We start from the raw sequence: 21,017 nt of genomic DNA, 5'->3' as shown, positions 1-21,017 counted from the left end.
ACTATAAAATACCTATTAATTAAATTTACCAATTAATTACAATTAAGAAAACATTATGTTTATTATAATTAAATGAAATATTAGGTTTAAGAAAAGTCATTCAGTGTATGACAGATCAACAGATGTACCATTCTTAGTTGGTACATACTCAAATAAACGTACCAAAGACGTACGATTCTGTTATGTTAAGGAAGAGTTGTTAACCTGCATCCTTAGTCTGCTAAATAATACTGTTACTGATTCGTTGCAAATGCCTTATCAAAGTGTCCCGTTCCTTAAACTAGTTGTTTGTGGAATTAGCGAAATTACTAATGGGTATTTAAGCCGTTTACCCATACGAGCTTTTGTTTTTTATTTGTACTTATTGTGGTGATAAAAGACGTTGCCGGGGTTCTCATAAAGCAGTCAAACACTGCTTGTCGTCGTCCTCTTCGTCCTGACGCCAGCGCAAGACTCCCTATGGCCCGCACGGAAACGAAAAATCCAATAAAATAAATGTATGTGTGAATTATTCGTGGGTCGCGTGCCGTGCTGTGTTCTGTGTAAAATGGCTCTCGACCGCGGCTCAGTTAGAATCCACCATTCGTACGCCGCAGTTGCCAACGCTTCAGGAGTAGCTTTAAAATGACGACACAACAACACACACAAGCCGTCAATCCACGCGCCAATGTCTTCATACTGGTCAATCTGGGCTGTGAGGCATTGTTCGTAATTGACCAACGACTGAAGGCCCAACAAATCGAGTCCGACAAATCCGTTCAGGGTAATCAAGCCACCCCACTTTAATTGCTTTACAGTGCTTACTTCCTTGCTCCCTTTGCTTGCAGTCATACACGATGTGATTTCGGTGCTGTTGGAGCCCAAATTCATAGAGTCGCTGATCAATGGATCCGTGCACAGTGAAGCCCAACTGTTGACGGCCGAGCACTGCAAGTTCATGTTAAATGACATCGCCACCTGTTCGCTTATGCGGCTCACCGAGACATCTATGGATAAGCTGTGGAATCTGATGACGATGGTCTACAAGTGGCAATTGTTTGTGTCACAGCATCAGCACAATTTGCTGGATATAACATTTCGTCACCTAGACGCCATCAACAAACTGCACCCTGACGCAAAGCGTCATATGCTCATCGATTTCAGCAAGAATACTTTATTGGATTTCTGGAATTCCTGCGGCGAAGATCAACAGCTGTCCATCTATCGCACCAATAAGGCCTGGTTACAGTGCTTCAATACAAAGATATCGTTGCTGATACGCCTTGGATTTCAGGCTATGGATGGCAGCTTCATCAATGCTATGGATCAGAGTCATTATTTAGACTATGCAAAGTGCATTGGTGAGAATATCTACATAAAGAGTAGCGAACTCGCTCAGCAACAGCAACAACAAGAGCCAAATCGCATGGATCAACTGGCTGCCCAGCTAAGCATCGGCCAGACGCCACTTGCGGCTGGTGAGGATTTGCAGCCCATCGATGCGGGTCGGTTTCAGAAGCAATTTGAGCAAACATTCTCCCACCCATTGTTCGTCGATTTAGATAACAACGCCACGACCCAGACGCAGAGCAATCCAAACGCCTCAGGTTGTGAGTTTGTGCAGCTGCTGACAGCAGACAGCAATCCTAATCCAAATATCAATCCGGAACCGACGAGCAGCAGTGGAAGCGGCTCAGTGCTCAATCAGCAACTGATCGATTTGTACAGCAAAATGCACTAAAAATCTAAGGCAGGGGTAAGAGAGTGAGGGTGTAATGCATAATTAGAAAATATTGTATTTGTTTGTAAAATAATTACAAAAAAGTAGTTTTTTTTTCGTTTTGTTTTTGTTTTTTTTTTTTTATGCAGTTTCGAAGACATTGGTGATCCAACCACATTACAAATAAAAATTTTGAGCTTGCGACCTAGTTAAGTTTTAAGTTTTTCATATGTGTCAGATCGAAACGAACTAAAATCTTAAACTTTTCAACATTTTAGGAGGGGAGGCATTAAAAAGTGAGTGCAATATAATTTAACTAAAATGTACAATTTAACAAAAGAATTTTAACAAAAAATAATCCAAAATTCGTATTTGTGAGTGTTTTTAACTTATCAATTATTCAAATTTAACAACTGCTGCAGCTGCCAAAATATTAATGCGGACATTGTATGGCATCAAAAATATAGTACAATTCATATCAATAATTACTGCTTTATCATTCAAAATTAGAGTTCGTCGCTGTCTGTGTCTTAGGATAGTTTAGGGTGTTGTGTGTGTGTTAATGGAGATGCTTCTGTTATGTGGCTGTGATTTTTAGTCATATTGTGTGTTGTTGGTGGTGCTGGTGGGATGGCGGGTTTTGCGAGGCAGTTCAGTGCGTTGTGTCTCAGACACTCTTTACATTTTCGCCTTGAGCGGCACCGCATCCGCCATGATATGCAGTGCCATTTTGAGGCACTCCTCGGCCGAACTGATCTGCGCACAGGGATAAGCAGCGCCATACTCGGTTAGAAAATCACAATACTTCTGATAGTTGCCAATCGCGAAATCATAGTTGTAGGCACCCAGCAGCTTCATATCCGTATCATCATTAACCATCGGCACCGTCGCCTTGTGTGGCATTCCCTTATACTTGGGATGATCCAGTTCGCAGGCCTCGCAGCTGCAGTTGAAGCGATACTGCATGGACAATCTTTCTTGGCGCTCCTTCTTGCTGAAAATGGCAAAGTGCGCGCTGTTAATAAACAAAAGTAAATTAATTGATGAATGCTGGATTTGGACTGCTATAAATTTTTTACCCATAGTTGTCGTAGAGCGCTTCTCCAGCCTTGATGGGACGCAGCACAAACAAATAGGCCTTGGTGCCATCATAGATGCGTAGAGTGTTAGGAGCACACGAATGATTGAGGAGAGAGAGAAACGCATAGGCTCCTGATGAGTGCGTCTGATCGTCCTTGGTCTCGTTCACCTGCTCGACGAGATCAATGCCATGCATATTCGATGGTGATGTTTGCAGATGCCTGAATAGCAGATCCGTGAAAAAGTTGCGACCATCCTCACCGCCCAAAAAGTCCTTCAGCGGCGTATACTCAATGATGAAGTGCTTGAGAACGGCGCACACAACTGATCGCTGAAACAGATCCGAAACGGAACGCATATGCTGATTCGTTACCAGACCATGGATGGCTCGATAGTGCTCTTGGGGTGTCAGTTGCGTAAAGTCCAAGTCAAAGACGCATTTCTGCTGATTACTCGGCTGCTCGCAGTACGCCATCAGCTCCTCGATGCTATCGTATAAATTCAACGCGCTCAACGTTGTGCGCAACGCAATGCCGTGGATTTTGTTGAACATGCGATGCAACAAGTCGATGATAGGGCATTCGTACTTGTGAAACGAATCGTTGGCGAGCTGCTTGCAATCCTCCGAGCAGAACATTACCGAGCAGCAATTATCGCAGGGTATAAGCGTTAGGTAACGTTCTTGTTTGCATGTCGCGCACCTAATGTAGCGCATGGGCGGCAGCAGTGAGGAGCAGAACGGTTGCTCCGCGGCGATCACATCGCCCACAACCAGATCCCTTGTCGTCGCTATAAAGCGTCCTTCGTCCGCAGTTTCGCGCAATTCCAGGCAATTGGCAATATACGGCACCTGGGCGTGTGGCTCGAAGCTCAGCTTAAAGTCATAGGGCACAATGTCTGGTGCCTGTTGCTGCACCAGCTGCTGACAGTCGCGCTCCCGTTTGTCCAACTTATGACGCAGCCGTTCCGGATAGTTGGCCTTGCGCGCCAGCTCGATGTTGGCGAGACACTCGCGATACCGTTTCCATTCGAAGAAGACCGCCGATCGATTGGCATAGCCAATTGATAAATGTTCCGAGTTTGGTTCAGCATAGCAAATACTCTTGTTGTACAATTCGAGTGCCTAAAGAATGAAAGATGGCGCGAAAAAGAATACAATTTGAAATTACTGGGAACTCTCGCGAGGGTGACCAAATCAATGTATTTATTCTATTAGCGATCTGGTCACTCTGATTTTGGGTATTTCATTGCACGCTTTAATCCAAAAACAAATCACATGCCAATAGCCGCCGACTGCCGCAGAAATGCCGCTTATAATAATATTCTCAGGCTGCTTGCATTGTTTGTTTTGCTTTTTTTTCACTTACTTGAAAGTATTTCCTGTTCTTTAAGGAGAACTGTTCGTTGCCCAACATACGAAACTCCACGCTGCGCTTGTTGCATTTGTTCTCACGCAATTTTACATTAAGGAATATCTTTTCCATGTACTTGAAGTCGATGAGCGCGTGCTCAACGAAATTCACTTTGGAGTAGTTTTCTTTGAGCTCATTGAATTTGCCGGATATGATGCCAATAAGCTTCCAGTCGTTTAGCTTTTTGATCAGATCGTCGCTAACGTCGTACACGTCCATTGTTTTCTTTTCTTGTTCGTTATTTTCTTCTTATTTATCAACTTTATTTTGTTATTGTTATTCAATGTATCCTTGAGATGCACATATACACACACACACGCAAACGTACACCACTCAGCAGAGACAGAAAGACACACAAGCCACTTGGTGCAGTCTCTGTCCTCCTCGCCGTATTTTTCTTTACAAGTCGCGTGTGTTGCGTCGTCGCCGCCGCCGCCGATTTCGTCGTCTTCTTAGCTGCTGCTGCTGCCCTCTGCCGCCGCCTGTTTTTTCACCAACAAAATACGATTGTGTGTTAGCGAGTTTGCGGCACAGCACTGTTTAGTAGCGCTTGTGCTGACCGTCAATATGAAATTTCACAGAGAATTTAGATTATAATACGAAAAATTTGTTTGTTATGCGCCAATCCTGATCAAAAATTGTAGCAGCTCAGTTGGACTTTTTTTTTGGCGAATTCGTGTAAGTGTGACCATATCTTAAAGGTGGAGAAATATCGATGAGACTAGCAATGCATCGATGTTTTCATGATTTCTTCATATCGATTTTATTATAGTACGATATTTCTGAACATTTCGCGTTTAACCAAATGTAAATTTTATGTTTAGATACGCTACATTTTTCACGACTATTTTACAAAAAGCAAAAATTTCGTTAAAAAAAATACCAGTTATCACGCGGTTTATTATAGCTAAAGCGCCATCTGGCGGCTTTCATGGTTACGAGAATTATCCGCTACGACTGAACACATATTTGAAAATGTATTGAAAACTTTAGAAATACATACATACATACATATGTACTAAATATTAAAAACATTAGATTTTGTTTATATGCAATTATATAATAAAAGGACATTGAACAAACCGATGTATTTTTGTCAGAAAGCTGATTGGTGTTTACTTCTCCTCGCACCACTCGTTCTCCTTGCGCACCTTTTCCTCTTCAGCTGGCGAAAAGTCATTGGCAATGGCAAAAGTCTCTCGAATGTCCTGAAGTGACTTTCCTTTGATCATATTGGCGCAGGTTTTGCAGGTGACATCTAATAAACCTTGAATATTCAAATAATTAGCCGCTAGAATAAGCTCGAATAAGGTGCCTTGGTCGACTTTCAGGAAGTCGGCATCCCAAGATGAGATGTCATCGGTGCGTTTCTCCTTATTCTCATCCTCTTGGGCCTGTTGTGGATCATCCTGAGCATGATACGTAGCCCAGTGCAGAACTTTGCGTAAAATGGCCGAGTTAACATTGGGAAGGGGCAATATGCTATTGTCACTTTCATCACCCAAGTCTTCAAGTGCCGTTTTGATGGTCTCCGAACATTTTGCAATCTCGATGTCGGTGTCAAAAATTTCCTTATCGGAAGATTCCAAGCGAATAATGGGCATTCTGAAAAATCTTCAAACAAGGAATGTTTTTCGACTGAAATATTTGCTAAGTAAACTATTTCTTCGCATTTCAACTTACAAGATTGTAATGTTTTCTTAAACGTTTCACCAAACTTGCCCAACAGATGCGGATAGTTTTATTTTTCAAGGCACCATACAAAAAGCTAAAAATAAGTACTTTATTATTTATATGGTTGCTAGGTTTAACTAGAAATTGTGAATTTAAAAATGTCTTTCAAGCAATTTCAATGGATGACTTTAATGAATACCACTTTTTGTGGCTCACCATAATGAAAGTAATACTTGCCGCTTTATGCAAATTTGTCAACTACTCTTGTGGATAAAAAATATTATCAATCGCAGTTGGTGGGCTGCCAGTGTGACCTGTGTTCAGAAAATAATGTCTCTAAAACTTACCGCCAAGATCTCAACATAAATACCATATAATTTATTTATGCCAATTTTCCCAAAAAAATTAATTTACGAAGGATTTCACAATAATTAGTGGAGGAAATATATACAATAATATAACAATGAATTACAATTGTACTTCAGTTACTGGACGACACTCGCAAGAAACTCAAAAATCTTTTCTATTATATATGCGGCGGTGTCTACCACATAGGTAAGAGTATGGAGCACTATATCCCCCAAGTCTTCGTGTTGGAATGTGTAAAGAAAGCGAAAAAGCAGGAATGCCGACACAACAATGATCACCGGCCATACGAGCGAGAGCAGGAAACGTGCTGTCCAGAGTACGACATACCATGATACGATTAGCACCAGCACATAAGCAATGAGGGTCCCAATGTCCGAGGGAAATTCCGCATTCTTCATCGTGTAATCGTAAAGGACAACAAGAAAGGGAGCATCGCGCCAATCTCCCGGTTCGTTGCATTTTACTTGCGCCATTTTTTCAATTTATATATTGATGGCAGTGAAACCTAAAAACTACATCAAAATTAATAATTACGAATTATTTAAGGGGATTTCTTTACTTACATTTTGCTTCAAGCAAAGACACGACTTATAATAAATTTGAATCAGCTGTTTTGATCTAGTGTGGCTTGTTGAATAAAATTAAAAATACCAAGATTGTCGAAGTATAAAAGTTCCAAAAGCTCTACAGTTGGTTATCGAGAGCAGTTATCGATAAAAATACGCACGCAATCTTAGCAATAACAAATCGTTTGAAAATATAATGAAATTATACAACTGCCTCCTATTTTTATTTCAAATATGGTATTCAGTTTCATACATATTCACATATGTATATTTATTTTCTCAACTATAAAAAAATTAAAGCCAGTTGGGGGGTTAACCGGTATACAGATGTGTGTTTAAACCCTCTTAGCTACATGTGGGTGTGCATTGAACTCTTAACAATTCCTTGGAGCACTGCCAATGGCCTCGCTAAAAATAGACACGTAACTGATGCTGAGCATTTGTACAGTAAGCAATTTCCTTTTCTTTTGAAATCCCGACAGGGGCTGGTACAATTATAGTTCAATGTACTTCACCTGTCGCGCTTTTGTTCGCCATCGTACGACGAAACGAAAACATCACGTTTTAATGGCCATCAAATTCCATACACAACATAGCAGCCTCAACATCTAAAAATGCAATAAATTGGCCAATTTCAGACTGATAAGGAAACCATTTCCAAAGAAAATCAAATATATATAAATACAAGTTAGCTTCTTTGTTGTTAGAATGAGTTATATGATAACAATTTGCAGAATTATAAAGTAGTTGAAATTGAAAGGGTGAAATTATATTAAACTACCCAAGATTACCAAACTATCGGAGTTGAATTTTTATCGATTTAATGTATCTATGTGTTATAACTAACAAGATTGAAAATAATTAAATGTTTTATTGAAACATTGAATATAAGAATATATATTATGTTTCATGCAAGTACAAACACTTATAATAGTAATAATAATAATAATAAAAGCTTTTGGACATGGCTTTAAGTAGGTTAATGCTGATCAAGAATACCTCTATAGAGCCTTACAAGTTACAATTTTCTTTAACTGTATTTGACAGTCGATACAAATAAATCTTTATTTGAGCAAACTACTATGTAATCGTGTGTTATGTGATACAACTCGTGTTGCACGTTTTTTGTTATATGTAATGGTTATGTGTATTAATCTTGAATTATGCACTGCATCAGGTGGGGGCCCGATAGGAAGAAATAAAATGTCGAGCTCGCGGTAAGTGGTGAACTAATGTGTGAAGCAAAATGATTGTGCTTGTAATGTTCTTGATTTGATGGGATGGAAAAGTGCCGCAGACGACAACGTAATACTCTATCTCATCAAATGACTTACACAATGTGACGAGTGCTGTGATTTTTACTAAATATTCTACATTTTTAATTTTCTCATGGTCGGTTGTTATGTGAAGGACTTTAAGCGGTAACTGGACACGGGGCAAACATTGTGAAGTTGACTTTTTCAAAAAAAAAGGAGAAACATATTCAAAGCAAGAACTAACTATAAAATGAAAGGAAGCGGAAATGTTCAGGCAAGAGTCGAACATGCAACAGGAAGCAACACAAGACCCAAACACATACACATACACCTCGAGAAAGAGAGAGAGAGAGAGAGAGAGAGGAGAGAGTGAGAGATAAGCACAAAAGGAGATAGTGCGACACTTTTATGAACAGTGCAACAAAAGCTGGATAGTATAATAACAGGCACTACAACTGCAATAACAACAACAGTCACAGCAACAGCAACAGCAATATTACGAGGAACAGCTTGTTGTTGTCTCTGGTCTGTTGTACAAGCAAATAAAGGCGTGACACAGTTCTTGCATTCTCATCCACTCGCACACACACACAGACACATGGACAGTTAGTGACAATGCACACAGATGTAGAAACACATGGTCGTATCTTATTTATAGTCCTGTTGCTACTGCTGCTTCAGTCAAAGTCAGTCAACCGGGCCAGCCAGTCACTTGTACTTTACTTCTGCAGCAATTGCAACAAAGCCTCATAGGTAGCCTTTGCCTTTGTGTCCTGTTTGCATTATTTTCCACTCTCCCTCTCTCTCTCTCTCTCTCTCTCTCTCTCTCTTCCTCTGAGTTCTTTTGCGACAAACAGCATAGGTAAAAACCTACAGTTCGACTAGAGACATGGAAGTGGCATAGTTGTAAATTGTTTCAGTACCAAATGAAGTGTCACTTAAGAGCCACTTGATAAATGAATCTATTCGCCTGCTGACAACTAAATCCCTTGAAGCAGTAAATATAGAAATACTCCTTGTACTATTTGTATAAGAAATTCATTAAGTAGTCATTTAAAGAGTTCACCTCTCAAATTGACTTCGAATAAGCTTCGGCAGTCCATAAAACTAATCAAAATTAATGGCATTTTGATTTGTTAAGCCAGGCATTTTACTTAATTGCGTTCCGCATGACAGTTTCCTCAGCACAATAAAAAGGAAGGTATGCTAATTATGTTCAGATTTGTGTGGCTCAATAAAAATGGTGTTATATTACTATATCGGTTGATTAGGATAATAATACATGATATAGTCATAATGCTGAATTTCTTTATCCTTTGGTCCGAATCCCACTTTTGTATCGCAGTTTAAAATTGATCTCGAAACTCGCAACACAATTGCATTGATTTCAGTACAAATCGTAGATTACTATACCTATAAGGGATAAGGATGTAATTCAATAACATCTGCACGCAGATCAAGTTTGTTTCCCACTTTTCAAAACGGAAAAGATCGAAAATAAAACAAAATCGCGCTTTTTTGTACATAGAATTAGATATTATTTTGTATTTATGAACTGAATAAACCGATTTGCATATTTTTGTATTTTTGCGGATTTAGATAAATTTTGATGATATGGTATATTTTTAGAATGTGGTTTTAAGTGAGTAGTGGGTATCTAATTGTCGTCCATACTCGAAGTTAGTTTTGTAACTTGTTTTTTTATATTTATATTTTGACGTTAATTACTGTTGGCTCGATCTAATTCTAGTTTTTCGGATTTATATTAGAGACTTAAGTTACTGAAATGTCGTATACTTAAATTAGCTGTTTACAATTTACTATATCAAGACAACGATTTTAAATTACAGATGCTAATTACGCATTTTCAATATTTATACTAGATTTGCAGTAGAGAAAAATATAAAATATTTTAAAATATAGCGCACTTAACACTAACTATATACAAGTGCAACAGGAAAGTAGTTAAATATAAAAATAAGTACTGCTCTCATACAAGTAATTTAACACTTGAAATCAATTCCAATGTTGATTGATTGTTGTCAATTCAAATGGGCGTCAATCAAATCAGCTTTATTTCCCCAATTGATATCTTTATTTGTGTGTGTGTGGTTAACAAGTGAGTTCTTTTGTTTTTGTTGAATACTGTGGCATCATTATCACTCGTATTTGCAGCGATAAGAGAGTGTGACAACGTGTGGCATCTTCCTCTTGCAGGTTGCAGTGTCAGATTGGCAAGCAGTGCACATGTTCACCATTACTTAAAGTGCATTAGATGGCAAATGCAACTTACCGCAAAAAACTTCAAGACCACTTTATCCCCATGCTATCATCCAGCTTCAGGGCACACGTGTCTCATCAACTTGTGGCCAAAGCCAGAACACTGAGAGAAAGAGAACCGAGAACCCAGAACTGAGAACCTAGAATACCGAGAATACAGAACCTCGCAGAGGTTTAAAGTGCAGTCAGCACATACTCAATGTTGACCTTTCACGTTGGGGGCCAAAGAAGCTTCGCTGCGTGACGTTGACGTCGTCTCGCATGTTGAAAACCATTTGATATGGTCGTTTATGTTCCTTTAGCCGCGACACTTGATGAAATTAATGAGCATCGACTCAGCCGAAAACAAAATGAAAATACAAATAAAACAGAAGACAGAAGACAAACAACAACGTGAAGCAATTGAATTAAGGGGGCCCTAGAGATAAATATTAAGAGGAGGGCTCTCATCAAATTGCTTGGGGAACGAAAGTTGTCCATATGGGATTGTGCAATCTTAATAGCAACAGGCATGGTCCTATTTTTTACACTTTACTGAGCTAAGCCTTCAAAAAAACGGTGAACTGCTTAATTTAAAGAGCATTCAGAAAAGTCAACGCTTCGGGGTCGATTCCTAAAGCAACAAAAACCGAACAATGCATAAAGAAAAAGTAAAAGACGAACTGTATGTGAAAGGAGAAAAAAATAAAAAAAAAATAACGAGAAATATAATAAAAAGAAGAAAAACTGTTGCCTGCTTTCAGGCGATGCGGCTGCCGTTTCTAAATGTCAGCGCGTAATAAAATTTGGACGCCTTTTACGCATTTTTAAGTTTGCGCCGCTTTCGCATAAATGAAATTATTAACAAATAAATGAAAAATGCGCAGTAAAAGTGAATTATAATTTTTGTTTTCTTCATTGCTTTCGCTTTATCAACATTTTTAATATTTTCATTCAATTTTGCAGGTTGCCCGCACCAAGCATAAATATCAAAGGTGAGTGTGGGAAAACACACTCGAGTGTGTGTGTGTGTATGTGCGAGTGTGCCGAGAAACCGAGGAGACGCTGCCGTGTATATGAGTAGTTTTTTTTTATATTTTACTTGAATTGAATTGGGTGTAAAAATAAGAAGCTGGGAGAGGTTATTCGGGCTCGGGTTCGAGTTCGAGTTCTGGCACCGGTTGCTGGCTGCTGGCTGTCGTGTCAATTCAATCAAGTTGCTTTCTTGCCGACTGACTCCCCTTGCGCCTCCTTTGGCTGTTGGTTATACAAATGAAAATTTATTGTATATGCTTTATGCATGCGTTGACACAATATATGTGGATACAGGACCTCACGACTACAGGAGCGCACCAAGCACACACATACACACATGTATATGCGTATAATACATTTTCAATTTGCTGCACAAGACACTCGACAAACTGCGCCGTTTAAAATGAAAATTTCCCAAGCAAACATGAAAAGCATTAATATAAATGTATATAAATATATATATTTATATTTCACATTTTTTTGTGTCTATTGTGATGTGAAAATTGGAAAACTTTTGCTTAAAAGCAAGCACAAAGCACTCGTTTGACCGCCTCTGCAGATGCAACATTACCCATACGCCGCATGGTCCTGTCACTTAATTAACGTATTCAGCGCACTTCTTCATTTCAGTCAGTTGCCAACAACGTCTGCAGAGGTTTTCAAAGCAAAAGGTTAGAAATTAAAAAGCCAGCACAAAAAAAAGAACAAAAAAGAAAAAAAAATAATGAAAAAACTTAAAACTTGAGTTTTGCGATCTTAGGAGCTGGAAAGTTTCGGCAGTCCGTGCACAGAAAATAACTTTTAACCTTTGCCAAGTACGAAGCTCGTCTGGGATTGTGGCATGGGAAATGGGGAAAGCATTGTAATAGGTAGCTAATAGCTTGGGGTATTTACCTTAATACCAGGCCTGATGTTTGTTGCTACCTCTGTTAACACAGATGCCTGCCGTCGCGTCGATGTTGCTTTTCTCTCTCTCTCTCTATTGCGCGCATTCTCATTCGCATTCTTCTCAAGCGAGCGCATTTACAAGTCATTTACATATGCGACGGCTCAGCTTGCTGGGCATAAAAACAAGAATAACAGAGCAACAGTGGAGCAGAGCAACAGGGCAACGTGCCGCGTTCTTGCGGAGTTGCATTAAAATTTATGCTTACAAAGCTGTTTAGTCAACAACTGCAGTGTCTACAGCTGATACAGTGAATCGCCTTTCCTCTGCTCAGTTTCATGCTCAAGCTTCGAGAATTTTCATTTGCTGAGCTGAACTGCAACAAAAAACGTATCAGGCCACTTTAAATATAGTTTAAGCTTGTTGGCAAGCTTGAAATTAATTATAAACTCATTTGCATCTAAATAAATAATACGGAAGTTAGAGCTTTCCAAGTGTAGCATGAGTGCAAGAAGTCGACAGACTAGAAATTCAGATACCACAACGACTTGTTTAAAAAGAGTTTAATTAATAAAGTAAAGGCAAATATTTAAACGGTGCACTTTGTGAACTTTATGTGTAGAGATGCTTTATCCTTGAACTGATTATTAATTATTGCAATTCGTCTTCATATTATTATAATGTTATAATTGAGCAACATTCTTCCACCAGAATATCTGTATTTATTCTAACTTCAATGATGGTTTTAAGAGACCCATATATAGTTCTTAATATCTCCATAATGATTGACGCTTGTGTATTAGTTGTATTTACTTTAATTGAAAAATGAACTAGGTCTGCAAATTGCTTCAGTTTTTTCCGTTCACTATGTTCACGAATAAAAATGAGCTATTCTGTAAACAAAATAAATTAATCTTCTTAGCTCTGGTTTATTCAGTTATTGTCTTTTAATTTTTAGTTTGTATTCGCTCAGTTGTTCGCTTTTTATCTTTAGTTCATTCCTACTCAAATCCAATATTTGTGACTGTTTAAAATTGTTAAATCAAACTAATAATCGAGAACGAACGGTGTATCCTATTTAGACCAAGTGCATCTGCTTCAATGATGCGATTCTATGATGCAAGTGTTTACACCGAAGTCGCATCACGCGAATCTAAGCAGCTATTCGTAACAAAGTAAACATACTCAGATATAATGAATAATAATCAAAGGCAATCGAAAAATATCAACAGAAAATGCAATGTTCTACGTAACGGAATTTTCTAAGATGCAGACCAGTCTAAACATCGCACACAAACACACAGCTTATGGAATGATGCTATTCGATTACTGATAAAAAAAGAAACAAACGAAATATTCAGTATCGACTGCACAAAACGACTGTTATAAAGCTTATAAATACTTGATTGGAAATAGTAATTAGAAAATGTATTAATACACTAATGAGTTCACTATTATCACATGCAGCTAAAGAAGTGGAATTTAATTGAGAACATTGTGTATAATTCCATTGATGTTAATTTAATTTAACCCTTGCGACCTTACGACCTAATAGATTTGCCATATCTGTAGCTGCAATTTTCCCCACAATGTTCTATGAAGCATTAATATCGAGTATGCGAATAGATTTGCCATTTCAAATGCAATTCTGTAGCCCATGAAATTGACTTAGCCATATCTGTGTCCTGTGTTGCACGCTCAACGAACGCACTTTTGATGTATTTTCCGAATGGCACTCGAATGTTTATATGGGCGACACGGCGTTAAACCTCAGCGCATGTATGGTATTATATTATGTGATCTAATATATGTATATATAGTATATATATTTTATATTGGCTAGGCACATCTGCAAACAGCCAATGACGTCATGGGCCAGAGTTCAAGTGTGGCATGGATACAGAGAGAGAGAGAGAGAGAGGTTAGGGGACAGCGAGTCACGTAAAAGTAGCTCGTTAAAAATTGATGATGTGCATCAATGCGTGACGATATGGCTTTCAGGCTAAGAGGACATGCCACGTGGCACGCCCACTTCATTGGCGGACCTGCAGATGGAGGGCGTTGTTAACCCATTGACGGTGGCCACCTTTGTTATTATATTTATTTTATTTTATTTTGCTGTTGTTGTTTTTTTTTTTTTTGTTTATTTTGTTACCTTTGAGCATTTATCAACGTATTTGTTTTAAGATTTATGACATTTTAAAGCCGCATTAGAACTCATAAAAAAGTCACAATAATAAAGCAGATGTGCGATATATTCGTACTCTTGTACTCAGGACAACTTTTCTAAATGCTTTGCATACATCTTCAGGACACCACGCTTTTCGTATGCGAGTGTATGTGTGTATATGTGTGTGTGTATGTCGTGCGTGTGCAGTCGACTTGCTAACCGGAGCACTGATACATAAATATGTAATGCATGTCAGTTTGGTTTTGTGCTTTGATGTAACAGCAACAGCGACTGGTAGCAGTGTCGTTGATTTATGGCCATACGTTGCCTTCTAAAAGTATGCCACACTCCCTTGCGCCCAGCGATGACATATAAGTAGGTTGCCTGATAAGTAATCGCCTCTATTGCAATCTCGATTTAAAAATTGTAAAGACCTAACTACTAGATAGCAAATTCTTAAAATTTTATTACTGGGTTTTCATTTATTTCATTTAATAAATTAAGTATAATACTTTTTTCTGCATACTTATAGTTCTTTGCCAACATTTCTATTACATTTTCATATCATTTTACAATATTTAATTTACCACTTCATGTTGAATAATACCTAATGCGAGTCTTTGGTTAGTCATTATCTCAAGGAATGTTTTTCGACTAAAATAAATTTTTACTCAATTTAAATACAATTTTGAAAAAAAAAACTATTTAATCTCATTTACCAATGATAAGCTCAGAAATGTTTTTTATATTTAGAAATTATAAATAATCTATTTCCATTGCAAAGTCTAGAAAAAAACAAATTTTATTATGTTTATTTTTTAAAATTTATTTTCTTTATGTCAGTTCCCTAATTTATTATTTTTTTTTAATTATTTTCTTTACTTTATTTATTTTTTTTAATTTTACTTATGGTATTTAGTTTATTTATTTAATTTACTTTGTTTATGTTATTTATGTTATTTACTATATTTTTTTTAATTTATTTATTTTGTTTATTTTATTTATTTCATTTACTTTATTCAGAATATTTATTTTGTTGTTTTATTTATTTATTTATTTTGTATTTCTATACACTTTGTTAGGTTTATTTATTTTTTTATTTATTTGCTTATATACGCACCGATCGCACCTCGCGGGTGAGCGCATAAAAATTCCGCTAGACGTACGCAAATTTAATTAGTGCACAGACGCGCTTAGCTCCCCAAAAAGAGTGCAGCGAAATGTGCGAAATATGAGAAAATGCGAAATGTTTTTCTTTTAGCTTGCCTGGCTACGAAATATATATCGTATCATACTTTAGACGATGCGCACATAAAATCTGCCTTTAATGAAGACATATAAAAAGGTTATGTGCAGGCATCTTAAGGCCATAAAATCTTCATCAGCGCACATTCGTTTTCTAAAGAGCATTTTAAAGTGCAAAATTTCTGATTTATTTAGCTCTATTTCTAGGAACTAACAATAGACTTCAGCAAATATTGTCCTTAAATATATATATTTATTGTCACTGATTATCAGCTTTCGTTGCATGAAATACTTTATTTAACTTTTGCTCTTAATGTCTGTGCTTGCTTTCTGTTTCGGCTAAAGTCAAAGACTCAATTAAATCTCTAACAATGAGCCTTACTTTGAGAAACTTGTTGGGCAACGAAAACTTGCAGAAGTTTATTGGCCAGGCTGATGGGTCTGTATTGATTAAGGAGTGTCAATGCTGTTGCGCTTTTGCCCTCGCCGGCTAATTGAGTTTGAGTTTGAGTTGAGGCAAGTGTGTGATATTACGCATACGTGTGACCCAAGTTCCATGGAGTTGACAACCTTTCGTTTTTTTATTTTTTTTTTTGGTTCTACTGAGGGAGGCCAATAAACAAAATGCTGAATATATATATGCATTTGTTTTTATGGTTACATGCGCCACTCAGGCAGCAAACTCAACGCATGTTATTTACCTAAAATATTGCGCATACGCCGCAGTTGCCAATACGTATGATGTGCCAACACAAAAACTGAGCAAAAAAAAAAAAAAAAAACTCCCACGTGTGCTGAAAAATGCTTTTCAACCTAATGGAAAATTCAACGCGTTTACCTTTTTTGATAAACGAGTACAAGGAAAGCAGTTGCTTGGGCGGTGTGAAATGTGTTGTGTGTTTGTATGTGAAGGGGGATGATGGGGCGGGTGCCGTGTTAAGTCAAGCAGCGTTTAAGCTTCAAAGCGGTCGCACTCGAGTGTCAGGACGTAGGCCTAACAAAGGAGATTCCTAATACTTGGCTATTTCCGTTGAGTGTGTCGTATCCAATTGCTGAATAATATCACATATACAAATTCAAGTCAAGTTTTAGAAGCTAAGGTGAAGTCACGCATAATTATTTAAAACATTAGATCCCAAAACTTCGATGGCGTAAAATATTTGCTCAAAGAAATAAATTTTTGTTCATTTTCTGCGGATGCACGACAAAAAAGCTGATCGCATATTATGTAATTAGAAGTTGAAGGTTCGCATTGCCTTGAATCAGAGAGAGCACGGTCTTTGGGCTTTCCTTTTATCTCCTCGGGATGATCAATAAACACTTCGTAATTATCCATAGTTTCTCGGAGCTGTCTCGAATATTGTACAAATTCGCTATAGGTAATGTAATACATATTGGGACATTGCCGAGTCACTGGACGATGGTAGCTGCAACGAACGTCTTGCATCCAGCGACGAGGTATTAATAGCTGCTTCCTAACGTCAGCAAACTGTTCCAACGAACTGCGATTGCAGTTTAAAGAGATGACAATGGAGCTGTAGAAGATGCCATCCTCAATTAGCTGTCTCGACGGCGGCCACTTGAAAAAAGCAGCGAGCACTCTGCGAAATCGCCCAATATTCGCATAGCCAGAATTTATGAGTTGACTGAGCAACTTGGGAGACAAGAATGTAAAGCGAATGCACTTGAAAACATCAGGCAAATGAGAGCTTCGACTTGGCCAGTCTACGTCCAGCCAGTGGAGAGCGCAAAAAAGAATCTGTTCTAGAATCAGAGCTATAAATTGTGTATTTTAAGAATTATTATAAAACAAAGTACGCACCTCGCATTCAGTATTAACAGTGAGAAAATTTGATTGGAGTATAAAACACATCTGATCAATCGTAAGTTGCAGAAATTGCTGACTGCACATGACTGTTAGCGCGGATTTCGAGATGCGTGGAGTCATAGCCTGGCTGATATCCAAGAGATCAGTGGAATTTCGCAGGCTATAGATAATATAAAAAGCTTCGATCTCTCTGAATTCATTTCCATTGAGTGCTTCAAGGCAAGCATGAATTAATGATGGAATTTCCAAAAAGTAAACGGATCGTAAAATGTCTAATAGCTCTCTTCTTGGAATTTCCTTAGCACTCAATAACATCCATCCGTATATAAAGTCAAAGGCATTTGTTGTCACTAGTGTCTGACGTAGATCGATCGAAGTGTGTCCAATCAGCTTTTTAAAGTACGCGGAGTTCATAGTCAGCACAAAGGCGTGGCAGGAGTATTGACGATCTGCCACTAGAACAACGGTATCTGGTTCAATGCCTTTCAGAATGAGCTGTACTATTGATTCCAAGGTTGTTGAGTTCTTGATCGTCACGCTTTCCTTTTGCTTTTTCCATTTAACTTCGAGACATCTCCTTGTGCATTTTTTGGCCACGGAGCACTCAATATTGCAACATTTGCGCATAAATTTTCCCGTTTCAATGCACCTAAAGTTTCTACCCAATTTCTTGCATGATCTTAGTTCACTGGAATATAATTTATTTCATTTTTAATCGGCCAACTGAGCTTGTCTTCGTTAACTTACGATTTATCCCATGATCCCGTTTTCTCAAGCTGCGGCCATAAGTTGTTTAAATAGTCAGCATATGACTGTTTTAATTTCATGTTATGTATCGATTGTTTTTTCTTTTGTTTTGTGTATTAAGTTTCTCTTTGTGAAGTATTTTTCTTTGTAATGTTGACTGCTGCTTAAATGAGTTGAAATTAATTAATGTATTTGGTAGACCGAGTTAACCCTTTCGGGACTACTGGGACAATACGTCCCAACATTTTTCATTGCATACTGGGACAATACGTCCCAAAATTTTTCATTACATCGTATTTTCTATAATTTTAATGCTAGAGCACTTGTGAAATATCCCAAACACAGTTTTAAGAGTCTATTTCATAATGTAAACAAAAAAGTAACGGTGAATATCTTCGGATTGGGATTATATGTCCCAGGATAAAAGGACGAATTCAGGATTTTCAAGTATGCAGTACATAATTATTTTTAGTCATCTTTCAGAATCTAAAAAAGGATTTTCTCTAACTATCTTGGTTTTCGAAATAAAACCCCGTCCCGAAAGGGTTAAGTCTGCTAAATTTATGTTTAAATATTTAAAGCTCAAATTATGTTTTCACATTTTGTATTTACCATGCGTTTGAAATCCTTGACCTGTGTGTGATTTTGTTTGTTTTTTTTTTGGAAAAATCATAAAATATTTACACATTTTTCTGAAAATTATGACAAAGTTTGTCATTTTAATCCCGATTGTTACCCTTTGGGGTTTCGTATGAAACTCGTCAATTTTCAATATGTTTGCGTTTTTTTAACATTTTGACATATTATGATATGAAATGATACGTTGTAAAAGGTCAAAAGCTTTTCTCGATTTTATTCTAGGGGTTATACTAAGTTAATATCAACGTTTTAAATCGCAATTCTATTGATTGTAAAATTTTTTGGACTGAAAAATTAATGAACAATTAAATACTTAGGTAAATAAATAGAATTGACAGTATACCATATTTTCGCTGATAGAATTTTAAAACGCTTTCTCAATATGTTGCAAAAATTAATGCATCAATTTATCTAAAGTAGTTTCTTAAAAAAAGACTAACAATAAAATGAAAAGTATGAAAGCTACATTGAGCAAAAGATTGAAAGAAACCAGTACTAAAATTAATTATCTAAAATGTTTTGCAACGCAACATAAATAACTAGGATATGAAACCAATAACAACAAGTCTGAGGGGAGCAGCAACAATATGTTGTTGACAAAGCAGAGCTTTAAAAAAACCGCACAATGTGAACTCGGTCATTTTGCGGTAGCCGACGACATTATGCACTAGACTTTGACGTGAAAATGATAAGATGACTCTGAAACATCACTAGTGACGGAAAAACTCTTAAAATAAATTAAACTAAGCTTTCAAGTTACAAAATGCAAAGACTCTTTGGCAGGGTATAAGAGTAACAGAAAATGAAGAAAGAAATAAGACGTCGCCGTTTTGAGTTCTTCAAAAATTCATGACAAGTCGCATAAAGTGCTCAATTTTATGAAATGAAAACAGCAAGTGGCGGATGTTGCCCTCGTCCTTCCTTCCACCTGGAGCAGCATCACTGACTGGCTGGCTGACTGACTGGCTCAGTGGCTGCCTTCTGCTGCGTTTGCCTGTTCATCACCCCACCGGTGGTTATTATGGATTTACATGAAATATGCAGAGGGCAACGTTTGACAAAATGATTTCCTAAGCTGCCGCTAAATTGTCAAATATTAACAAGTCGTGTGTGTGTGTCTGTTGGCAACCAGATGACATCAGTTGTAATGTAGTTAAAATCAAAACTGCAGCTGTGTGTACATCCTGTCTCGCATATGTAGATAGTTCTATTTATACCATTCCAATTGCAGTTGCAGTTGCACACAACTATTGCATCACACTTAATGCGGAATACGCTGACGCATGCGGTCGGTAGCCATGACATCACTTTACACGCACGATTTGTGGCAAATGCTGCCATAATTTCTGCCGCTGACTCTGCTTTGATGCTGGATGCTGCGGCGAGTGGGCGCAGGATGACCAATGCAAGATGGCGACGACTTCCGCGCGCACAAACGGAAGTCAGGCAACGTCTCTTCTCTGCGCTATGCGTGTGTGTGTGTGTGTGTGTGTGTGTGTGTGTGTGTGTGTGTGTGTGTGTGTGTGTGTGTGTGTGTGTGTGTGTGTGTGTGTGTGTGTGTGTGTGTGTGTGTGTGTGTGTGTGTGTGTGTGTGAGTCGCTATTGTCAACGAGCGTCTTTGCCATTTGGCCCACACACTCACATATATATAGACACTCACACATTTGCCTTACTGCCATTTGGCTGGGGTCCAACAAGCGCACAACAATTTTTTAGTACAGTCAGCAAAAAAGCTGCACACGAAAAATGTAAAATTGTGTAGCATACCTTGCGTCGCTTCAGTCGTAGCTGACACAAATTAGCGACTGATAGCTAACTCAATTTCTCTTTTTGGCGTTCTCGCTGGTCACTGGATGCAGTCAATGAAATTTAAAACTGAAAACCTGAAACTCATCAATGGTATTGCGACTTTTACGAAATAAAAAAAACCTTTGTTCGCAGCTTTTTTTTAGAAATAAAAAATATTGTATATATATATTTTTTTTGTTTTTCAATAAAATTAAAATTTTTCTGAATTTGTATAAATATGAAAACTTTAGAATCAGAATTTGTCTGAATTTCGTAATGAATATAAAAGCAATAAACAAGAAAATTCTGTTGAATTGGAATCGATGAATCAGATTTTGAATTGTTATTGATTTTAACTGATTTG

General features: G+C 37.7%; 5 protein-coding genes across 10 annotated transcripts; 1 reads left to right on the top strand and 4 right to left on the bottom strand.

Moving 5' to 3' along the window:
- Positions 1-279: 279 nt before the first annotated feature.
- LOC117568339 (protein OSCP1) lies at positions 280-1,770 on the top strand. The gene is made up of 2 exons (XM_034248924.2): positions 280-763; positions 828-1,770. The coding sequence occupies exons 1-2, from the start codon at positions 625-627 to the stop codon at positions 1,718-1,720; spliced, it is 1,032 nt and encodes a 343-aa protein (XP_034104815.1). The 5' UTR covers positions 280-624; the 3' UTR covers positions 1,721-1,770.
- On the bottom strand, positions 1,762-4,879 carry LOC117568338 (SET and MYND domain-containing protein 4). The gene is made up of 3 exons (XM_034248923.2): positions 4,147-4,879; positions 2,779-3,902; positions 1,762-2,714 (listed from the first exon to the last, which is right to left on the bottom strand). The coding sequence occupies exons 1-3, from the start codon at positions 4,408-4,410 to the stop codon at positions 2,378-2,380; spliced, it is 1,725 nt and encodes a 574-aa protein (XP_034104814.1). The 5' UTR covers positions 4,411-4,879; the 3' UTR covers positions 1,762-2,377.
- A 128-nt stretch (positions 4,880-5,007) lies between these two features.
- Positions 5,008-6,100, bottom strand: LOC117568341 (S-phase kinase-associated protein 1). 2 transcript variants are annotated; one of them, XM_052004159.1, is made up of 3 exons: positions 6,082-6,100; positions 5,875-5,959; positions 5,008-5,805 (listed from the first exon to the last, which is right to left on the bottom strand). In XM_052004159.1, exon 3 carries the CDS (start codon positions 5,793-5,795, stop codon positions 5,307-5,309), a length of 489 nt encoding a protein of 162 aa, XP_051860119.1. In that variant the 5' UTR covers positions 5,796-5,805; positions 5,875-5,959; positions 6,082-6,100; the 3' UTR covers positions 5,008-5,306. The 2 variants fall into 2 exon arrangements, with proteins under 2 accessions (XP_051860119.1, XP_034104816.1); XM_034248925.2 differs by lacking the exon at positions 6,082-6,100 and having other exon boundaries at positions 5,009-5,805; positions 5,875-6,008.
- Positions 6,101-6,222: 122 nt separating this feature from the next.
- Positions 6,223-6,974, bottom strand: LOC117568342 (uncharacterized). Of its 2 annotated transcripts, none has more exons than XM_034248927.2 (2): positions 6,798-6,974; positions 6,223-6,739 (listed from the first exon to the last, which is right to left on the bottom strand). In XM_034248927.2, exon 2 carries the CDS (start codon positions 6,705-6,707, stop codon positions 6,351-6,353), a length of 357 nt encoding a protein of 118 aa, XP_034104818.1. In that variant the 5' UTR covers positions 6,708-6,739; positions 6,798-6,974; the 3' UTR covers positions 6,223-6,350. The 2 variants fall into 2 exon arrangements, with proteins under 2 accessions (XP_034104818.1, XP_034104817.1); XM_034248926.2 differs by having other exon boundaries at positions 6,223-6,746; positions 6,798-6,972.
- A 9,765-nt stretch (positions 6,975-16,739) lies between these two features.
- LOC117568379 (ring canal kelch homolog) lies at positions 16,740-18,964 on the bottom strand. 4 transcript variants are annotated; one of them, XM_034248987.2, is made up of 4 exons: positions 18,839-18,964; positions 18,227-18,386; positions 17,474-18,167; positions 16,740-17,410 (listed from the first exon to the last, which is right to left on the bottom strand). In XM_034248987.2, the coding sequence occupies exons 2-4, from the start codon at positions 18,304-18,306 to the stop codon at positions 16,772-16,774; spliced, it is 1,413 nt and encodes a 470-aa protein (XP_034104878.1). In that variant the 5' UTR covers positions 18,307-18,386; positions 18,839-18,964; the 3' UTR covers positions 16,740-16,771. The 4 variants fall into 4 exon arrangements, with proteins under 4 accessions (XP_034104878.1, XP_034104877.1, XP_051859830.1 ...); XM_034248986.2 differs by lacking the exon at positions 18,839-18,964 and having other exon boundaries at positions 18,227-18,465; XM_052003870.1 differs by lacking the exon at positions 18,839-18,964 and having other exon boundaries at positions 16,740-17,427; positions 18,227-18,463.
- Between the last annotated feature and the right edge of the window lie 2,053 nt (positions 18,965-21,017).

Source organism: Drosophila albomicans, chromosome 3 (genome assembly GCF_009650485.2).
Source record: "Drosophila albomicans strain 15112-1751.03 chromosome 3, ASM965048v2, whole genome shotgun sequence".
Classification (NCBI taxonomy): domain Eukaryota; kingdom Metazoa; phylum Arthropoda; class Insecta; order Diptera; family Drosophilidae; genus Drosophila; species Drosophila albomicans.
Note: the sequence above shows the minus strand (reverse complement) of the source record. Positions and strands in the feature narration are given on the sequence as shown.

Bases quoted from the DNA above. Each gene is read 5' to 3' on its own strand.
- LOC117568339 (XM_034248924.2), top strand. From the start codon at position 625: ATGACGACACAACAACACACACAAGCCGTCAATCCACGCGCCAATGTC. The intron at 764-827 runs GTAATCAAGCCA...CTTTGCTTGCAG, and splicing joins GTCCGACAAATCCGTTCAGG to TCATACACGATGTGATTTCG.
- LOC117568338 (XM_034248923.2), bottom strand. From the start codon at position 4,410: ATGGACGTGTACGACGTTAGCGACGATCTGATCAAAAAGCTAAACGAC. The intron at 3,903-4,146 runs GTAAGTGAAAAA...TTCATTCTTTAG, and splicing joins AGAACAGGAAATACTTTCAA to GCACTCGAATTGTACAACAA. The intron at 2,715-2,778 runs GTAAAAAATTTA...GTTTATTAACAG, and splicing joins GCGCTCTACGACAACTATGG to CGCGCACTTTGCCATTTTCA.
- LOC117568341 (XM_052004159.1), bottom strand. From the start codon at position 5,795: ATGCCCATTATTCGCTTGGAATCTTCCGATAAGGAAATTTTTGACACC.
- LOC117568342 (XM_034248927.2), bottom strand. From the start codon at position 6,707: ATGGCGCAAGTAAAATGCAACGAACCGGGAGATTGGCGCGATGCTCCC.
- LOC117568379 (XM_034248987.2), bottom strand. From the start codon at position 18,306: ATGAAATTAAAACAGTCATATGCTGACTATTTAAACAACTTATGGCCG. The intron at 18,168-18,226 runs GTAAGTTAACGA...ATTATATTCCAG, and splicing joins ACGGGATCATGGGATAAATC to TGAACTAAGATCATGCAAGA. The intron at 17,411-17,473 runs GTGCGTACTTTG...ATTCTAGAACAG, and splicing joins CTGTTAATACTGAATGCGAG to ATTCTTTTTTGCGCTCTCCA.